General features: G+C 42.9%; 1 protein-coding gene across 5 annotated transcripts in view; it reads right to left on the reverse strand.

The window, feature by feature from the left end:
* Positions 1-18,657, reverse strand: part of setd5 (SET domain containing 5) — a 28,466-nt gene that overhangs the window by 5,083 nt on the left and 4,726 nt on the right. For 2 of the 5 annotated variants that reach the window (XM_076156444.1, XM_076156446.1), the window contains exons 2-21: positions 12,010-12,269; positions 10,003-10,105; positions 9,361-9,623; positions 8,289-8,347; positions 8,001-8,188; positions 7,634-7,672; positions 7,197-7,487; positions 6,649-6,797; positions 6,430-6,547; positions 6,223-6,332; positions 5,619-5,868; positions 5,274-5,351; positions 5,037-5,180; positions 4,541-4,933; positions 3,849-4,109; positions 3,328-3,445; positions 2,973-3,202; positions 2,553-2,609; positions 1,964-2,410; positions 1,457-1,549 (exon numbers count right to left, since the gene is read on the reverse strand). In XM_076156444.1, coding sequence (XP_076012559.1) covers positions 1,457-1,549; positions 1,964-2,410; positions 2,553-2,609; positions 2,973-3,202; positions 3,328-3,445; positions 3,849-4,109; positions 4,541-4,933; positions 5,037-5,180; positions 5,274-5,351; positions 5,619-5,868; positions 6,223-6,332; positions 6,430-6,547; positions 6,649-6,797; positions 7,197-7,487; positions 7,634-7,672; positions 8,001-8,188; positions 8,289-8,347; positions 9,361-9,623; positions 10,003-10,105; positions 12,010-12,080 — 3,462 coding nt within the window. In that variant the 5' untranslated portion in view covers positions 12,081-12,269. The remainder of the gene's footprint in view (positions 1-1,456; positions 1,550-1,963; positions 2,411-2,552; positions 2,610-2,972; positions 3,203-3,327; positions 3,446-3,848; positions 4,110-4,540; positions 4,934-5,036; positions 5,181-5,273; positions 5,352-5,618; positions 5,869-6,222; positions 6,333-6,429; positions 6,548-6,648; positions 6,798-7,196; positions 7,488-7,633; positions 7,673-8,000; positions 8,189-8,288; positions 8,348-9,360; positions 9,624-10,002; positions 10,106-12,009; positions 12,270-18,657) is intronic. The other 3 variants (XM_076156447.1, XM_076156449.1, XM_076156448.1) reach the window with 3 other exon arrangements.

Consider the following 18,657-nt stretch of genomic DNA (forward strand, 5'->3'; position numbering starts at 1 on the left):
TAAATTGAGTGATTTGTCACTTTATCATCTATTTTGTTTTGTTAAATGATAAGTTGCAGTTTTATGAATTGCAATGTTTAAAATAAATTACAGTGAAGTTTGGGGACCACTGACATAACTATCATGATTTTGGATGAGGTTTAATTATCCTCTATTTCAGGTCAGTGGGATTTTTTTCCACAAAATTAATTAAAGCACATCCAGCTTACCACAGGTCTGTTTCAAGTTGAGTATTGGACCCTTGAAGACCGCTCTACTAAATAAGTCACACTGACCTGAAATAGAAGATAATTAGATCTGATCCAAAATCATGACAGTTAAGTTAAAGTTACAAATTGCAGCAAAATTCAGCACGACACATTTTTAACCTTGGACTACTGCATCTCCTGTCTGCACAACAAATTTACGTTTACTAATAAAAGTACAAACTTCATGGAGTTCATGGACGTGTTTCATGATCTGGTACGTCCTCTCCTCAGGGGCCCAGCTGTTCTGATTCAATTCAGTCGCTTGAAATAATGTTCGATCTAATGTAATGTTGGGTAACTGTTATTCCTGCGCAATGAATCAATTCACACTGATTTGCTGTGAGCAAATTGAATACAAGGTTTACAGGACTACATGATGGAACTACGTACATTAACAATATTTTAATATTACATATTATTTGTTCATCCCCCAGTGCTGCCAGAAAACACCCCAACCTTCCCATCTGATATTTAGTTCCAGCAGTACACTGCATGTTGAACTTCTTAGAGTGATATTTTACAAAATTTTACAAAACTGGATGTTCAGGAATTTCGACGGATGTGAGAAGGCACCCGGAAGTTACTATAGGAAAGAGGTCCATGAAAACAGAGGTTTCAGGGTCAAAGGTCAGAGGAAAATGCTTTTTCAGGCAACCGTAGACATATTTGCATCTAACTAAACTCGTAGCTTAATAGTAGAGGAGCTTTTAGAGGCTTTAACGCTTGTTCCATAGCTCCCATTCCTGCAGACTTGTTAAATGAGGGACTATCATCTCCAAAACAAAAAACAATTTCAGTGACCTTGTTCAAATGTTTCCGAAACCATGACATTTTACAAAATTGCTAGCATGTCGCTTTAACGCAAATGCTTCACAGGCCATTGACCAAACCCTGCAAAGAGCCATGGATGGAATGGAACAAAGATACATGGACTTCAACTTGACACCCACATGATAATTCATGAACCACCAGCCTCTTGTGTTGAAGGTAATGGATGGAACTAAAAAAAAACACTTCAATGAATTTGACTGAAATGGTATAATAAATAAAAATTTCTTATCAAAACTACAGAATAATAATTCAATGTAGATTTTGAAGAGGGGAGTAAGGGCGGAGCTGTCAGAGCGTGGGGTGGGTGTTGTATGCAGATGTAAAAACAATATTTACATGCACACTTCTAAAGATGTATTTGTAGGGAGTATATTCACCATATTTTGTACTGGCTTGTATTCACGTCTTACAGCTATAGCCTGGTAATCTGGCTTCCCTGTCAGCAGACTAATGGTATGCTGGTTGGCCCTCTGCCTTGGAAGAAAAGTGGAAGAGAGACTTGGCAAAAAGTGTCAAGGAGCAGTGAGGGGGAGGAAGGGGACTGAGGGAGAGGGAGAGGAAGGGTGGAAGCTACAAATTTTAAATCATTTCAGACATACACTTGTAAAGTGGTCAAATGTTTTTTTCAACATGCCTTTTGATTTGTGTTTAATCAACCAACACAAGGGACCAAATTAACATATTTAACAGAAAGCAATCAGGCAAACACAGAGCAAAATGGGAAAGCTCATCGTGAGGGCTGCTCTGTTTTATCTGCATGTATCGCACACACAATCATTCATGCTTGAGAAGATAAAAAAATCCTGAAGATTTGCCTGGAAAAAAGCTACCCTCTGTGAACACACCAAACATTTTGTGTTACGAGTATGATCTTGAGAACTTGCCTTCTTCTTTTGTGGTGGGTTGCTGGTGTGAGGGGGTGTACCACTGTCTGGGTAGCCGCTCCCATAATGAGGTTCGCCATAGGGCGACATGGACCCAGGGCCCAAGTCCCCAAGTAGCCCCTGGCTGCTGTGGAAGGACTCTGCAGGGGAAAAGCCTCCTTCTGACTGAGAGAGGCGTCGGTCAGAGTGCACAGCGTTCCCCAGGTTTGCGTTGAGGGGCGAACATGTGTATATGAGGTTGAACTCTGTCCTGAAGCCCTGCTCCCTGTTCTGTGAGGTTAGGTCAGAGTTGGAACAGGATGGTGGGCCCTGAGACTCGTGGCCTGGGAGTCCACCGGACAAGGGAAAGTCTTCCGAGGTCACACGCACGGGGCTCTCTAAGCTGGAGGGGAGCGAAAGGTCCGGGAACTGCGGTCGAAGAACGTCAAACTCAATCTGAAGACATGGCTGAAAGTGGGAAGGGGAGAAGTAGAAAAGGATGAGAAGATTGGATGAATTGATAGATATAAGACCCAATGTACACTGATACTTTAAAGCAGCATTAATTCATGAGCATTAGCCATTAACGTTTATTGAGGGAGGTACCTACCTCAGGAGAGATGGACTCTGGTCGGTGAACAGGAGATGCCTCAGGAGATGATATGTTCTAGAGGTAAAAACAAAAGCTATTAAGAAAGTTCACCATGTCACAGTACTGTCCAGTGTTGAACATGTTCGCCTGTTGGTAAACCCATGAAAGGGTTACGGGTTCCATCCGGCCATGTCTCATTTACAAGGGGCTGCAATAATTATGCGGTGCTATGAATTATTGCTCGATTACACTACGATTTATTGCTTTAATAGAAGTATAATCTGCGATTACGTAACATTAAAACAAAAGCTCTCCAAGTCTCTTTTCATGTGGGAGTTGAAGAGAAGAGAGTCTTTGTGTTTGGGTACTAAACAAAGATAAGTCATGTAAGGACAGATAAGAGCTCAGACAGGTTCCGCCATTAGACTTGTCCTTTACCTCAAATTGCAAAGGTGTGTTGCAGCGGCTCGTTGGCAGCGAGGGCATGGGCGAGTATACCATGCCATTGGGCAGCAGTGGGCCGCAGGGGTTGTTGAGAAGTGGGTGCAGGGGGTCCTCTGGAAGCGGCGGAGTAATGGGCGACAGCGGGCGGAGCAGGTGGCCCGAGGGCGCTGGTGTCATTTCTACCATATACTTGGAGCGGCGCTTCTTATAGGGTGCATTTAGCTCTGGAAGAAAAATCTGTGCTTAATATTCAATCCCTTTCTTCAGAATTTATAAAGGACACGTCTTTGTTCATGTTCACCATTTCCATTCAAGGAAAAAACATGAGGTGCACAGAGTATGTACCCACCACTGGATAGAGGGTTGGGCGTCGATCTGCTGCTGGTACTTTGCTGGGAGGAGGTTGATTCTGTGCTATCCCCCACACTGGTTGAACAGCTCTCATCTTCCACCTGTTTGATCCATCTCTGCATTAAGACACCAAACCACAAATAGAAACCTGTTAGTAATCCTAGCTTTCAACAACTTTTTCCATTTCAATCAAATTCACTGTTAAGTGCTTCTCCAAATGAGCTTTTTGGTTGGAAAGCTTTGAAAGCCTTCATCTGTGTTGGAGTCAGGGAAGCCAAATTTCGATTGGCTGAACAATGATTAGAGGACACACAGCAGGGGTGCCCAATTGGACGATCGCGACAGACCGGTCTCCCCACCCCCACCCCCTTAAACGAAAATCACGGACAGCACCCCCCCCCCCCTTATGTAGGTAGATCATTTTGACTTGGTCATTTTCAAAGTAGCTCCCAAGCTGAAAAGGTGTGGGCACCCCTGACATACAGTTAGTAAGTTGACTCTTCCGAGGCCTGCGCTCACCTTCTTGAAGCAGCCGTAGGTACCGTCCATTTGCAGTGGACGGGGTCTGCGTCTTTCAGGATTGAAGGGCGAGCCGAAGCGGACATAGTGCCTAGGAGCGGTGCAAATGAGCGATGAATGAGAGAGGCCTGGCAGCATGTTGAGAGTGGTGGCCAGCACCGTGGGGTCTGTAGTAATACGCAAGGGCCGCTCGATAAGCACTTCTTGCTGGACCTTCTCTCCTCCAGGAACCTTGTCATTTAACCACTCGGTCACCAGGTACTAGGATCAAGGAAAGGGAAGAATGATTCAACCAAATGATTTGCCTGCTTCCACTTAAGCCAAGCTCACAATACTAGACAGAAACTCAACACCCTGTGTACATTCAAAGACCTGCTGATTCTGTCGACCTTATGGTTCACACTTTTCACAGTTGATCTCGGTCATTTACAAGATCATAACAAGATCATCTTCCTCAAAACCCCCCGCCCCCCCCAACAAAAGTTTTGTTCGATAATTTTGTATGCCGCATATGATAGCAACATCAAAATAGGTTCCCCACCCCTGCTCTACAAGAAGACACACATGACCAGAATGGAAGATGATCATGTGTTCATCCCTACAATAAATACTTGAATATCTGCAGCTAAATGAGTTGATTGACAAGCCAAAAATCATACAACTATTCTGGAAAAAGTGTCATGACCTCTAACCTTCTTGGTCTTGGGATAGCGCAAGTTGCTTTTGCTCATGCAGGTGGGGCCCTGGCTGTCTCCATCTTGGAGATGACTGGCCCCCAGGCTGCTTTCACCTAGGCCTTGCTCAGTACCAAATGGGCCCTGGGATCCCTCCTCGTCCAGACCAGGACCATGCTCGGCTGCTGCTGGTGTTGCTGCCACTGAGGCAGATGCGGCAGCTGCGGCAGCTGCTGCCTGCTGGGCGAGGGCTTGGCGCTGCCGCCGGGCACGTTGCGAAGAGCTTGACCGGTAGCGAGAGATCCTGCTCTTTGGTCGAGGCTTGCTCGATCGTGTTGGTTTAGGGGGGGCAACTGGGGCGGCCAGATTTGGAGATGATGAGGGCTTTTCTGCTTCCACATGTGATGGATCCTGAAAAAAAATGTATGAAATAAAACATTGAATAAACATGTTGCCAAATCTGAGGATGACATTGAAAGATAACAAATGAGGTCACTTCTTCTCTCACACTAACCACTGTGTAGGTGGTGCGTCGCGTGCTAACTCCAGTGTTGTGGAGCATTGGGGTGTTGCCTGCACCGTCTTCTGGTTCCACACACTCATCCTTTACCTCGGCTCCTCCTACTCTCCTCCGCCTCCTTTCAAGGTTGTTTAATACCTACCAAAATGTTTTGATGCATATTTGTTATAATGCAAAACTTTAACTGCATGGAAAGTATGACTGCACTGGAAGATAGTCAGAACGGCTTACTCTTTTACTGGAGATAATGACTCCATTTTCGTCAACCTCTTCTCCCTCTTCCACCTTCATCTCATCCAGCAGTCTCTCCTAAAACACAGACAAGTGAGCATCTTATCCAACACATCACACAGCAAAAGGTTTGACTGATTTTCTTTGCACCCACAAGCATTCCAGCTGTTCAACCAGTTCTTCATGAATCATTGCTCATCTAACATTTCCTTCTCAAGCATGTTGCACTACAGATCGTAGTCTCCATTTTCTATGCAAACCTTGTTACTTCTCTGAAGAGGGCCCATACACGCAATTAGTCCGTTTGTGTGTGTAGGGGGAGTGAGAGAGAGAGAAGACACACACCTCTGCATCACTGGTCCCCTGCAGTTCTTTGGCCTCTGGGTGCTGGGCAAGGTTTTGGTTGGTTTCGTCTGCCACGGAACCCTCCAGCTGTCTTCTTCGAGCCTTTCTTCGACGGGTCTCGGCACCCAAAAGGGGGGAAGGAGGTGGCAGCAAAGGAGGGCTTACCAAGCTCTCCCTGGGGCTCAGGTTGTGCTTCTGCACTGGGCAGTTCTGGTTGCCCTTATGGCAGGCACAGTCCACTTTGTAGTTGCTGGAGATTCATTGTGGAAGAGGAGAACATTTTAATGGGCCCTTACACAATGGACATGGTAGTGAATGACAAAATGCCTGAACGTATACTAAATAAAAGACTAAAAATAATCAGTGCCCTAACTTGGACATCATTTTGCAAAAATCATGATTTAGTAAAATTGCTGGAATATCCCTTTAAAGATAGAAGACAAAACATGTTGTGTCATGGCAGCATCACGCCAAAGCATTAAATGAACAGGAACAAGTGATAAGCTAACTAATTAACTAACTACAAAACTAACCAACTACTGAATTTTTGTGTTTTTTCTTGTTCTGGATGAACTTGTAATGGCAGATAAAGTAAAATGCTGACCAGCTATTGAACTCGTAGTCAAATCCAATGGTGACCTCAGCGTCCTTGGTGACTTGACTGACAGCATAGATGCACAGGTGGATCATGCCCTCTGCAATCATATGCCGAACCTGGGAGATGGTGAGACAATAAGAGTTGGCTTCTTTCAATTGAAGGAAGAGAACAAAGCAAGGAAAGACAAGGGGACAAACCCCCATAATGGCTGACCTCAGCGTTGGGTGTACAGGACCTCCTGATGAAGCGAGCATCATTTCCAAAGGTTCGTGCATCAACACACATCTCAACGTCATTAAACTTCGAGTAGAACAACACGAAAGGGTAGGGTCTGGAAAAATTCAATAACAATGAACAATGACTAACAGTCCACACAGGTGAGATGCAGGAGATAGGAACATATATTTTTAGACAATACTGCAATATACTTACTTTTTGAAGAAGTGCCCATTGACCTCAAACTGTTGTTTGAGCATGACCTTTCCCCGGTATTCAATGATAAGGGTATCTTGTTCCAAGTTCTTGGCTGCTCTCAGGATCTTCCTGTGTTTCTGCACCCGGGTTACCCGACCCAACTGGAGCTTGAGACAGCAACACAAAAATTGCTTATTATTGATTACAGGAATGAAAGATTATTCGGACACGGGAAAACTTATCTCTTATGTTCTGCTATGTGTCAAAATGTATTGTTGTCCATCAACTTACTGCTGTCATCTTTAATAAGAAACTCTGCTGCTCATCTCTTAAATATATCCTGGCCCAGTACAGCTGTTTTCACAACCAATATACGAAAGACTATTGATGACATGATTTAGTTTCCCAATTTTCTCTCCGTCTAGGTAAAAACCAATTTAAGCTTCCATCTCTTCTTTGCTCTTCTTCCATAATCTACCATAGACTTGCTACTCGTCCAGTTATGTTTTGCAAAACAAAATATGCATTATGATTGGTTGATTGGTTTAATCAGGACCCCAGCTGACCTGCATCTGCGATCCCAGCACGGTGTTGTTACAGGCTAACTCAGTGCGGTTGATGGTGTCCATGGTGTCGGCAGAGACATGGAGCTGCGTGGTTGACGGTGACGTTGCGGTGCTGCTCTCATTCTTTGACACTGTGCTGCTGGCGGCACGGTGGAGTTGAAGCAGCGTCTGGATGTCAGCGCTGTACTGGTTGGCCAAGGCTTCCTCGTACTGATCCGTCCATTGGCGGATCTTGCTTTCCCAGCCTTCTGCCGTGTTCTCGTCCAGCACATTGAGCTCTGTGGTGGAATTCTGGACAGCAAGAGGACAGAGTAGGATTAGGTCCTGTTTGATGTATGCAGGTTCATTAGACACAAGTGTATTTTGGGTCAGGTCCAAGATTTTGGGCTTAAAAGTAATTCTCAAGGGTTTAGTACTTGTTCTTGTTCATATCTTACCTTCATTCTCATGGACTTTCTAGAACCTTCTCTGAAAGCCTGGAAAAAACAACATACATATGAGCAATCACATATGTTTTCCTTTCCAGTCTCAGTCCTAAATTTGTGGTTCTTGTCATTAGAAATGCTCACTGATATGTCAGATTACAAATGGCCGATAAAGATCATTCAGTGTGGCACTATTGAATATGTGCCACACTGAATTACCCTACCCTTTCGTGTTGTTCTTTCGGTTTGAAACAGCATTTAAGGATTTAAAAATATCATCAACATCTAATTAAATAAAGTTCTCAGCAACTCTTTTTGGAGAGCTTCAAAGTCGACTTTCTGCAAGACAACAATCCACCCCAGCTCCTTGCTTACATACCTTGACCTTCTTGCCTTTTGGTGTTCCGCGTGCCTTCTCCGTACTCTTCTTCCTCTTTTTAGATTTAATTCTTTTAACTCGATTAACGGTAAGTTTGATGCTGGTCGGTGTATGTTGTGTGGCGGTGTAGGAGATGGTGGAGGGTGACACCTCTTCATCCCCGCTTTCTGTGGCACTGCTCTCCCCAGCTACCAACAACGCACAGACATGTTTATTAGATCCTGTAATTAATGTTGCATACTCAAAGCTCGTCAGAGAACACACAAACAATGAAAAAAATATATTTACCTGACACATGTTCTGTTTTCCTGTGTTGGCTTTCTGTTCCTTTCCTCCTGTCCAGTCCCCTGGAAACAGAAAACAAACAAAACTAATCAGGGCAAATGCAAAAGTGTTATTGGTAAAAGAAAGAAGAAAGAAAGCCTTTATTGTCTCAAGCTTGAAAAATTCCCCTTTCAAACACATGCTTTACATTTAATGCAGTTGTACATGCTATTACAAACATGTTCCACACAATTGCAATCACATACATTTGAAAGTTTGCGCCCCCCTCCTACACAAATGCACCAGAAGGAGGGGACACCGCAGGCAGCCAGCAGCCGGCGCCAGTGGAGCAGGTTGGGGATCGGTGCCTTGCCACCTCAGCAGTGGTCTGGAGGCAAACTGCCAAATCTTTGGCTGCCAGCTGCCAATCCACACTTTTTGGCCCACAGGGGACTCAAACCGGCCACCCTCTGGTTCCCAAGCAGAGTCCACTATGGACTGCCCCCCTGGTACAATACAACTCAACCTCGAACTTTTAATACACCATAGCATGTTTTTAGCACCAAGAATACATGTATGTCCTTTTGAAAATGGCAATAAAGTTAAAAAATGTCTAATGATGAAGTTTGTTACACATTAAATGTAAACACGGTGCAGCTTAGGGACCTTCATTGTTGACCATTTAGAGTTTTGGACCCATAAGCAGGAAGTGCCATGACTTTAAACTCAACTTCCAGACGTAAACTTCTATTGTGATGTACATCATAGTTTGAATAGTCATATTTAATTATTTAAGAAAGGATTACACTAGGATTAAACAATATCTTTTATAATCCATATAAAATGTATTATTACATTTATTAAATATCATTTATTACATCTTATTCTAAACTTTTTATAATTCCGGGTATAATGTTTTGCGTGAAGCTGTCGTTATAAACATAATTCACTAAATTCCTGATTCCATTTAACTTAGCAACAGCAGCCATCGTTTATGGTGTGCAGTGCGACTTAAATTCCATTTGTGGCATATACCCAAGTAATATTGAAACAGAAGTCAAGATGTTCCAGAATGGGCCCACTGTCATTTTCTCACCTGCAGTCATCGCATTTGATAAGTAGGCCGTCCGGCATCAGGCTGCAGTGACACCAGCTGGCCACGGCGCCATCCTCCTCTGAGGAGCTGTCGCTATCGGCAGAGTTGTCCTCTGTAGCGTTGAGATAGCGCGAGCCGCGTACCATGCCATTGAGTTCCATGCGGGGAATGATGGTTTGGGAGAGCGGGGAGGCGGGTGGGGTAGGGGGAGGGGGTGCGCCATAGTTGTGATCCTGACAACACACAACGGAAGACTGTTGCATCTTCAAACAACGGGTGTTCAGGCAAAAAGGGAAACGGAAAATGGAGACGAATGAAAATGAGGGCAAAAAAGGTATGTGAAACAGTACAGCTGTTAATAACAGAAACAGTGTTCAGTTACAGAAAACTGATACTAGCATAGACATTTATATCCTTAATCAAACTAGCAGCATCAATATTTAGCTTTACTTTTATTTTGCTCAACTAAGGAAGCAAATTGATGACATGTTTACTTTCTATAAATATTTAATTAGGCATTCTCTACTTATTACAGTGTTAACATATAACATATTTAATGTATGCATCTCATTAGACAAATTTCTCAGACCAAGTGTTTTTCACTGTGCTACATCTAAGTTACAGAGAGCTGTATGAACTCACAGCATATGGTAGTCCCCGATACCCATGACTCTGTGCGCTCCCACAGCTGTGGCTGTTGTAGTTTTTCTCATTCACAGCAGGACTTGCTTCAACTGACTCAGGGCTGTGAAATGAGACGACAGCACATATTATTCGAAAGAATACAAATGAAAAAACTTACACTATAAACAGCAGGCAGTCACAATCAAAACGACACAGAACTATCACAGCCAGAAACTAAACAGTCACTAGATGGCATCAAGAGCAAAGAGGTCCTCTCCAGATGGAGCAAGGGGAACAGCAATTCAGGAAATGGAATGTGGGCCGCCATTATGTTATGCAACTCATACTGCCCTTGTGCTGAGGTCTGACCAGGCAGTTAACAACTTTGCTTTCTCTCTCCGATGTTGGAGACAAATTTTAAGAAAAGATGACCAAAATATTTACATCAAAACCACTGGATTTTCTGAATGTCAGCAGACATTGAACAAAGCTCAGGGGAACCTAAAGGGGCCACGAGCAGCCACTCCATTCTACCCAATCTGGGTCCTGTAAGCAACTTTACCTACGGCTGTTTTTAGTTAGGCTGTCGGCTGGCATTTGCTCAGACACTGCTCAAGACAGCTGCACCCTGTAAAAAAGATATGATTAAGATCTCCTTCACTCGCACAGAGGTGGCCCTATTGACCACATCTCCGTGGACTCGAGATCCTTTTACAGGACTCAAGTGAATTTAGTTTTCCTGTATCATGACATCTCATACTGCAGACCTGGATTTTCCAGGAGAGAACCTGGAGATTTCTTCCATTTTTCCCTTATAGGGTTTTTGAGAGTTTTTTCTGGTCTTCCAAGAGGACTTTGGGCTCCGTCAGGAACTGTTTTGGCTACACAAACATTCTTGGCTTGACTATGTTAACAGCATTTACACAATACTACCACCATTACTAGCACAGAGTACGAAAAGGAGGAGGAAGAATAAGCAGGTTGTTCTTAATAGAAGAATGAAGGAATATGGTGGAGAAGGAGATCATAGATTTTCCCCAAATTATACACAAGATAAGTGAGTGATAAGAGTTTTCTAGAGAAGTAGAACAAACTATGACTGAGATAGAGGGACAACATACAGGGACATGGTTTGTTACACCTTTACCAGGTGCTTCCCAGACTTTAAATTCATCCACAAACCATGACAGTCTGTGAGAAGAAGCTACTAACAACCCTATGGTTTCTCGGGGAGTTTTGTAGTTTAACCACAGCACATTGCACTCATGACCACTGCCATATAACTTATATGGGCTATCAAGTAAAAACAACAACTACATCACAGCCAGCAGCTCTCCTGTCGGAGTGGGTAGTACATTCTATGCAGCAAATCAAGTGGTTATACTGAAATCATTACAAATTATGATTGATCAGGAAGACAAACACAGACACCAGATTAATCCAGATTTGTTATCTACCTTCACATACAAAACAGTTTGTCATTGCAAGATATCAGTTTTCCCGAGAGGCAATCGTTATCATATACTTGGCACTCCTTTTGGCAAAATAGTTGGATCTCGATGATGTCATTCTTGAAGCTTTTCTTAATAGCCTTGAATCCATTATTGTAGGACAAGGAGAATTCAGGTTGTTATACAGTGTTGTTCTAAAATGCTTTACATGTCAGAATTTGTTGTAAACAAACCCCCAGTTTAATTGTACCATATAAACAGTTTAAAGGTAAATGAACCCAGAATGTCCATTACAGGCATCTACTGCATTAGAAAACTGCATGCCTGATAGTGGTAAGAATGGCAAGCCAAGGAATTAGATTATTTTTTTTGCAAATACAACAAACCATTAGGTAATTACTTAACAAAATATCTTGTGTTGTATCGAAACCTCATATGTACACTGTTTTGGATAAAAGCGTCTGCTAAATGACTAAATAACTCAGACTAAAATAAGGCCAAGGTGAGCATGTAATTTCCCTTTAAGATAAGCGTGCGCCTCTTTGAGCATAACGCCCTAGCGGCAAGTACTCACTCTGATCCAGCAGCCATATCTGAGTAAGACGTTTCAGGTGTGGTGACTCCCAACGCGATTACTATGCTCATGACGTCCAGCACAGCGCCGCGTGGGAGGGGGGGAAGAGGGGGGGAAGGGGGAGGGATGGGATGGGACGGGACAGGGGGGAGGAGGAGAGGGCGAGGTTTGGAATCACAGGGTTCCGGCTACTGCAACAGAACAGTCTCGAGGTGGGGTACCACCGAGCCGTAGCTCACCGCTCTCGGTCATGGGGAGACCTAAAAAAGAGAGGGCAAAGTCGATCAGTTTAACACACAAAATCCAGCATGGATACAGTCAAAAACATGAGCCATGAGTCAGTGTGATGTCATGTGAAGGGGAAAACTGATTGTTGTTCCACTGATATGGTTGTAAAAAGGCCAGTTTATGCAGTTATAATCGCAGGTAAGGTACAAAAATAAAGTGAATCATTTGTACAATTATTTTCCACAAAAAACAAAGACAAACTGTAATTCCCCAAACATGGTTTTCATCTATTCAGGGTGCAAAAACATTATAAGCTAAATTATTACTGCTAGGGTCTACTAGCTGGAATAACTTTAGGACAAGTTGCTACATATACCTTTGTTAAAAAAAACATTATAAATTGAATGAGGAAATAAATCTCAATTGAATTACCTTGACACAGAAGAACTACAAATTGAAATTGATACATTGTCAGACAAATCATTTCTTTGTCATGCGTCTTGTGACCTTCATTTCATATGGCGAGGCAGCACATTGTCTTTGGAAAGACAGAGGAAAGTAAAACAGAAACTCCCCGGGGATCAAAGATTACAATTACAAACCTGTACAAAGCCCATTGCTTCATTTGTTAACTTGATTGCACTTTGTTTGATAACTGGGATAGAAAACTAAGCCTGTTCAAGCATGGCAGGAAACGGTCAATGACCGACTCCTTTCCCATGGGAGCTTTGGTTAAACATTCACAGGTTTGTCTTGTCTACATATCCACAATCAAAAATACTACTAAAGGGAAATCCCCTTGAAGTCCATAACGATGAAGCCAATTTGCTGAGTCATGTTGACTAAGAAGGCTTTGTCAGAGGAGTGCCAAAGAGTTTCATCTACATCCAGCTAAACTACGAGCCCAATATGGACATGGTGCAAGTGGACTCTTGTCCATACTGGCTTCCAGTATGTAGAGGGCAGGGGTGGGCTATTCACAGAACAGAAAAACAACCATAATCTTTACAGCACTTCCTACAGTCAGCCTTCCTTTCATTAGGATGCACTACTCAAGGGAACCAGCAAGGGGCGCCTTACTCCCAGACAGCCTAGAGGGGTGAGTCATCCTATGTGAGGCCTGGCTCTCTTATATCATGTGATCACACAGCGCTGAAACACTGACCCACACTCTTCGCTCCCTCTCTCTGCTTCACTCATATGCCCAGGAAAACACATCGTCACAGGCAGCAGCCATATCTGCAAAAAGAGGAACAGTGCCTTCTGTGCTCCTTTCACACGGTGTGGAAAGGATTTGGCTTACAGCAAGGTCATCCCTGGGACAAACACACGGATATTACATCAATGTAGATTCACTTCCATATGAACGTACATGCCACAGCCTCATAATCCGACGAGGTATTTCCTCATTTAGCCACCAACACTTATTTTTCCTTTTGGCACAGGCTGAAAGTTTGCTCTTAATTTACTCATTGACACACAGATCACCCCGTTATCTCATAATAGTGGGGCTATATTCTTGAAATACTATGACTTCCTTTTATATTTCAACAGTGGCCTATTACACTGTTGTAGAAGTTAAAGCAACAGGATGCATGACATTTCTATGCCAGTCCCCTACAGCAACTGCTGCCCTCGGCAACCACAGCAATGCTGGGGACTTCCAGTAAAGTCAAGGTCAGTTCAATCCTGCTCACTGTCAAAATGAGAATGCCAGCACCATCCGGAGGGACAGACAGACGGACACGCGCGGGAATCAACCATTGGCTAGCTTTCTTTTGATTACAAATGTTTCACATTTGGCACAACTACGCACTAACACAGAGCCAAATTTTGAAAGATTTCGGCTGGTAATTTGGGACATTTATAGTATACTTATATTGTATTAAAGGGCCTTCTAAAAAACACACTGGTGTTTCTGAGCCACATTGATGGTCACTGTCTCACTAAAATAGCCACCAGCTTCTGTCCAACTGACAAAGAGAGTCACTATTTGGGCCTCTTCCAAAAGAGCCAGACGGTGAACTAGGGAGGTAAATTCCATACGAAGGAGAGCCTTTCTTTACCTCACTCCCTCCACCTCCCCCACTATCTCCCTCCCTTCCTTGTTCGTTCCTCTGACCATGAATACTGGGTTCATATTACCAGCAGGCTCAACAAAGTCTTTTCACTTCGACTAGAACAGAGGCCATTTTGGAATCAAGTCCAATGGGGAGGGCCATATGCACAAAATGAACAGGAGAGGAGACATCTATCTCGATCTCACATTCACTTGAATTTCATCTCTCACTCCAGACTTGCAACATTATTAAACATTGGTATGTGAACTTCATACTCACTGAAGTAATTCGACTCTTGTCTTAGGATAATATAACTACATGTTGTCATAGGGAGGATACGCAACTGTAACTACCTGAGTACACACAAACACACACACTGAATTAAAACAGAAACATACAAAATGGCACCGTACCAAGGCTGGCAAGCGTCAAATAACGAACTGAGAGACCGAAAATATGTACGCAGACAAGTAAACACATATACGCAAACCTTGTGCTTACATGCACTCTATGACATTTGCAAAGCCTCTACTCGCCATTATGAAAATCAATTACAGGATAAGATGGGAAAATGTAAGACCAAACTTCATAACGAAACTGACAGGAACAACAAAAAAAAAGGTGAGGTGATTGAGCAATGGAAAACTTCCATTAGTGACTTTGGGATCTTGTTGTGCCTCTGGCCTTGCAGAGAATACAATGCCTTTTGTTGACACACTATAGCCCCCATCCCACGTGTACGTGAAACTGTATATGCTCTGGCAATTGGAACTTTCAACCATTGGAACCATCGTATAGGAATTGCAGCTGGAGTTGATATTAGCAGTAAAAGCCTCTGGCAATGTGCCGGCTCAGAACCAGGTAAGATTTCTGGAATTCTTCTGCAGCAACCTTCCACAGTTAAAACCACATCATATTCTTACATATTACACTTTAGTGTACAGCAAGCACACCAGTTGCTCATAATGGATCTCATTTAGCCATGGTGACTTTGCTCATCATTTTACAGTACTGGAACAAGACAGTGTTTTAATGAAAGTGCCATTATGGTCGACAAGATGGCTCTCTCTTAAAGGCAATCTACATTCAGGAATGTTGCTTCCCCCATGCATTTTTGAACACTTTTCCTTTAGTGTAAACCCATATAACAACCCCAAATTCCAACCTTGTTACATTTGGGTTAATTTTCAAGTTAAAGTCCTGCCGAGTACGCCATGGAAAGACAGAGGTTGCTCAGAAGAGACTGTGACAAAAGATGAAAATGCCATTGGGCAATTAATCCTCCCTTCAGGTAACATCACATCAACACACCGTGAGCTGAGTTCGTCGTTCATAAACAGGTTTGTCAACCGTACATATTATCATACAGCATCGCCATGCCAATTCAATATCCACCTGCGCCAAGTCAAAGCTTTAAAGCATATCTAGTCCAGTGAAATTACATCAGCCTCTTCACGCAGCCCTCACACACATGCTGGCTGCACAAGCAGGATATGAGAGTCTCTGCCATTCCCCACTACTGAACAGGAGGAAATTGAAAACGAAGAACAAATCAACGCACACGTGATCACAGGAGATCTGATGTCAGAAACTCATATGTGGATGGCCATTCTATCCCAAACGGTAAAATCCTTATTTGGCACAAAACATTTTCCCTGCTTGGTACGGGTTTGTCATGAATGTAGAAATGGGAGGCAGGCCGAGCAGACTGCAGTCAAGGTAGCTTGTGTGGAGTGGTGATAATTCATTGATTATCAATCGTGATTGGCCATGCATTTAACTGGTTGATGTGCACATTAATAAAACCCATGTGGAAGGTTTAAATCGGGAATTCACATATAGGTTTGGAAAGTACCAAAATAACCAAATGATACTGCTCAAATTATTTGGTAAATAAGTTTGATTCGACTTGCCAAAGCTGCGCCGATCACTGCCTTAAAAGGGCTGGTTTTCTTGGTTTGAGTTCACCCTCCTGGATTATGCCATACTGGATTTAATCCTCAAGTATGTGCTTTAAAATGAGACTATGTTTGGTTATGGGTGCCTGTTTTTCAACCCACAACAGTCTTAACGGTGGCTTCACATGTTTGCATGTTGTAATTGTACTGTACTACAGTAAAGCAGCTGTGTCAGTAAAAACATTTTATATCATGTATGCGTACCCTGATTAGCACTATCAATGCAGTTTGTTTGGCCGGCCATCCATTTCTCGGAACAGATTTTTAAGTGTTCCTGTTCAATTGAGGTACAGTTCTGTCATGAACAATTCATGAACAATTCAAATGAATCCGTACATAAAGATGTTTGGGGAATAACAAATCCAACATGGCTCCCCCAAAGCAACTCCTGCCATTCTTTTGGCTGGGGGCTTTTGACAGGGTTGCCACGCAAATATCCGAGCGCACAGAAATAAAAATCAGAAGGCAGACAACATACGGTTTGAGCACAAGCAGAATAAATCCAAGCGCAAAGAAGGACATTTTGAGCATGAGGAGCTGAGTTTTAAGTGCAAGGACAGATAATTTGAGTGAGAGGGCTGGTAAATAATTAAATTCTGCTCATGAATTATGATAGGATTGTCTCCCCATACATTAGTTTCTGCTTGAAAAAAGTTTTCAAGTATGGCACAGGGAGGATCACTGAGTAGTAAAGCAACTGTTGTCAAACTTGCATTGCATGATGATGAAATAACACCTGAATTGAGAGTGTCCTAGTTATTGTGATAGGTGAGAAAACTATAAAATATTAGGTTCATTGCATCACATAAAATCATGTTGTGTTAACACCTTTTCATGATGAAATTGATTTAAAAGAAATCCCCCCCAAAACTCCAGGTAAGATTTGAGCAAATATCCACACTGCAAAAGAAGTAAAAGACCCTTCAGTCCTATTACAACAGCTCTTTTGTCACTATCTTCAACAAATTGCCTTGATCTCTTCCAGAAACCCTGTGAAACAAGCTAAAAATAATAATTATTTCATGCAACATCCAGCTGCTCTGGACAGGCCATTTCTCAACTCAGTAGCGAAATTCTGGGCCCCAACCATAATTATAGAGAACAAGAGCTGTCTGAAACAGATACATCTGTCGCACAGCCCTTTAAAAACACTCCTGGAACAAGTTACTATGAGACTGAACAGCCATGTGCCAAAGACAGAAATGTTTACAAACCAACTCTACACAACTTGACTCAACTCAGCCTGGAGAAGGAATGAACACACATCATTGTGCCACAGATGGAAAAGTAGACTACATTTCCATGAGCCTGTGGCAGGGTATATCAATAGATAAGCCATTGCTGTGGCAGTGATGTGCCTGTGCAATGGAGTGTCCTGGGTGTGCAGTATAGCCTTCGATTAACACAACACACAACAATGTCCAGCTGCCTGAATGGACCAGGACCAGACCAGGGATGAGACACACACAATGAAGAACAAAGGCAGTATGGGTGCTGTGAGAGGAGTGGGGGAAGAGAGCGGTCGACAGCAGGGCTGGCGTGACACAAAATCAATCATCTGTTTCAGGGCAAACAAGCCAGCCACTGTCCATTTGAAGCTCAGTAACCTAGAAGATGAAAAGAGGAACCAAGAGAGAAACCACTGTCTGTTTGGGCCTGGCCAACCCGTTCTGGCCCAATGATGCCCCTTTCTTTTGAAACCTCAATTAAACTGGACTGTTGCGACACAAATTGTCAAGACATCTGAAAGTGAGACATTTGTAACTCTTAAAAAAATGTCCCAATATCAAATAAAACAAAAAGTCAATACTGTGAAGGTATCGTTGAGACATTTTATTCAGAGGTTTAAAATGAAACTTACCATCAACAAATGGCAACAATGGCAACAAAATGCATATACTATCAAATGTGGGGAAGGTGGTGTTTCATTTGGTTGTCTACCAGAAGCAAAAAAAGCAGCCTTGTTGTTAGATAAACTTATGCTGTGGCATATTGTAACCAGAGACACCATCACCTCTATCGTTTACCACATGATCTCACTATATGAGACATGTAAACGACATTTCCATTTATTATGGTCAGAACCCCTATTCTGGCTCCACCTTGCTGAAAAATGTCTAGACTAGAGCAACAGAAACGCAACACTTGCCAACTTTAGATTAGGAGATAAACGCTCAAAAGGAAACACTTTGGGTTGGCAGCCATTTTAAACCACGACAGGGATTTCTAGCTCACGCGCACACTCTATGGAAAGAAAGTACACACTTCAAAAATATCTTTATGGAAAACAGACACAATTCTGGGGGGGAAAGCATGTTTGCTCAGCGAGATAAATAACTGCCAAGCTTTTGTGAGGGAAAAAAAATCGAATCAGCATTAAAAAGGTTAGACGATGGACTCTA

The sequence above is a fragment of the Genypterus blacodes genome, unplaced genomic scaffold (genome assembly GCF_046128005.1).
Source record: "Genypterus blacodes isolate CSIRO-AG114 ecotype Tasmania unplaced genomic scaffold, CSIRO-AGI_Gbla_v1 ptg000070l_1, whole genome shotgun sequence".
Taxonomy (NCBI): domain Eukaryota; kingdom Metazoa; phylum Chordata; class Actinopteri; order Ophidiiformes; family Ophidiidae; genus Genypterus; species Genypterus blacodes.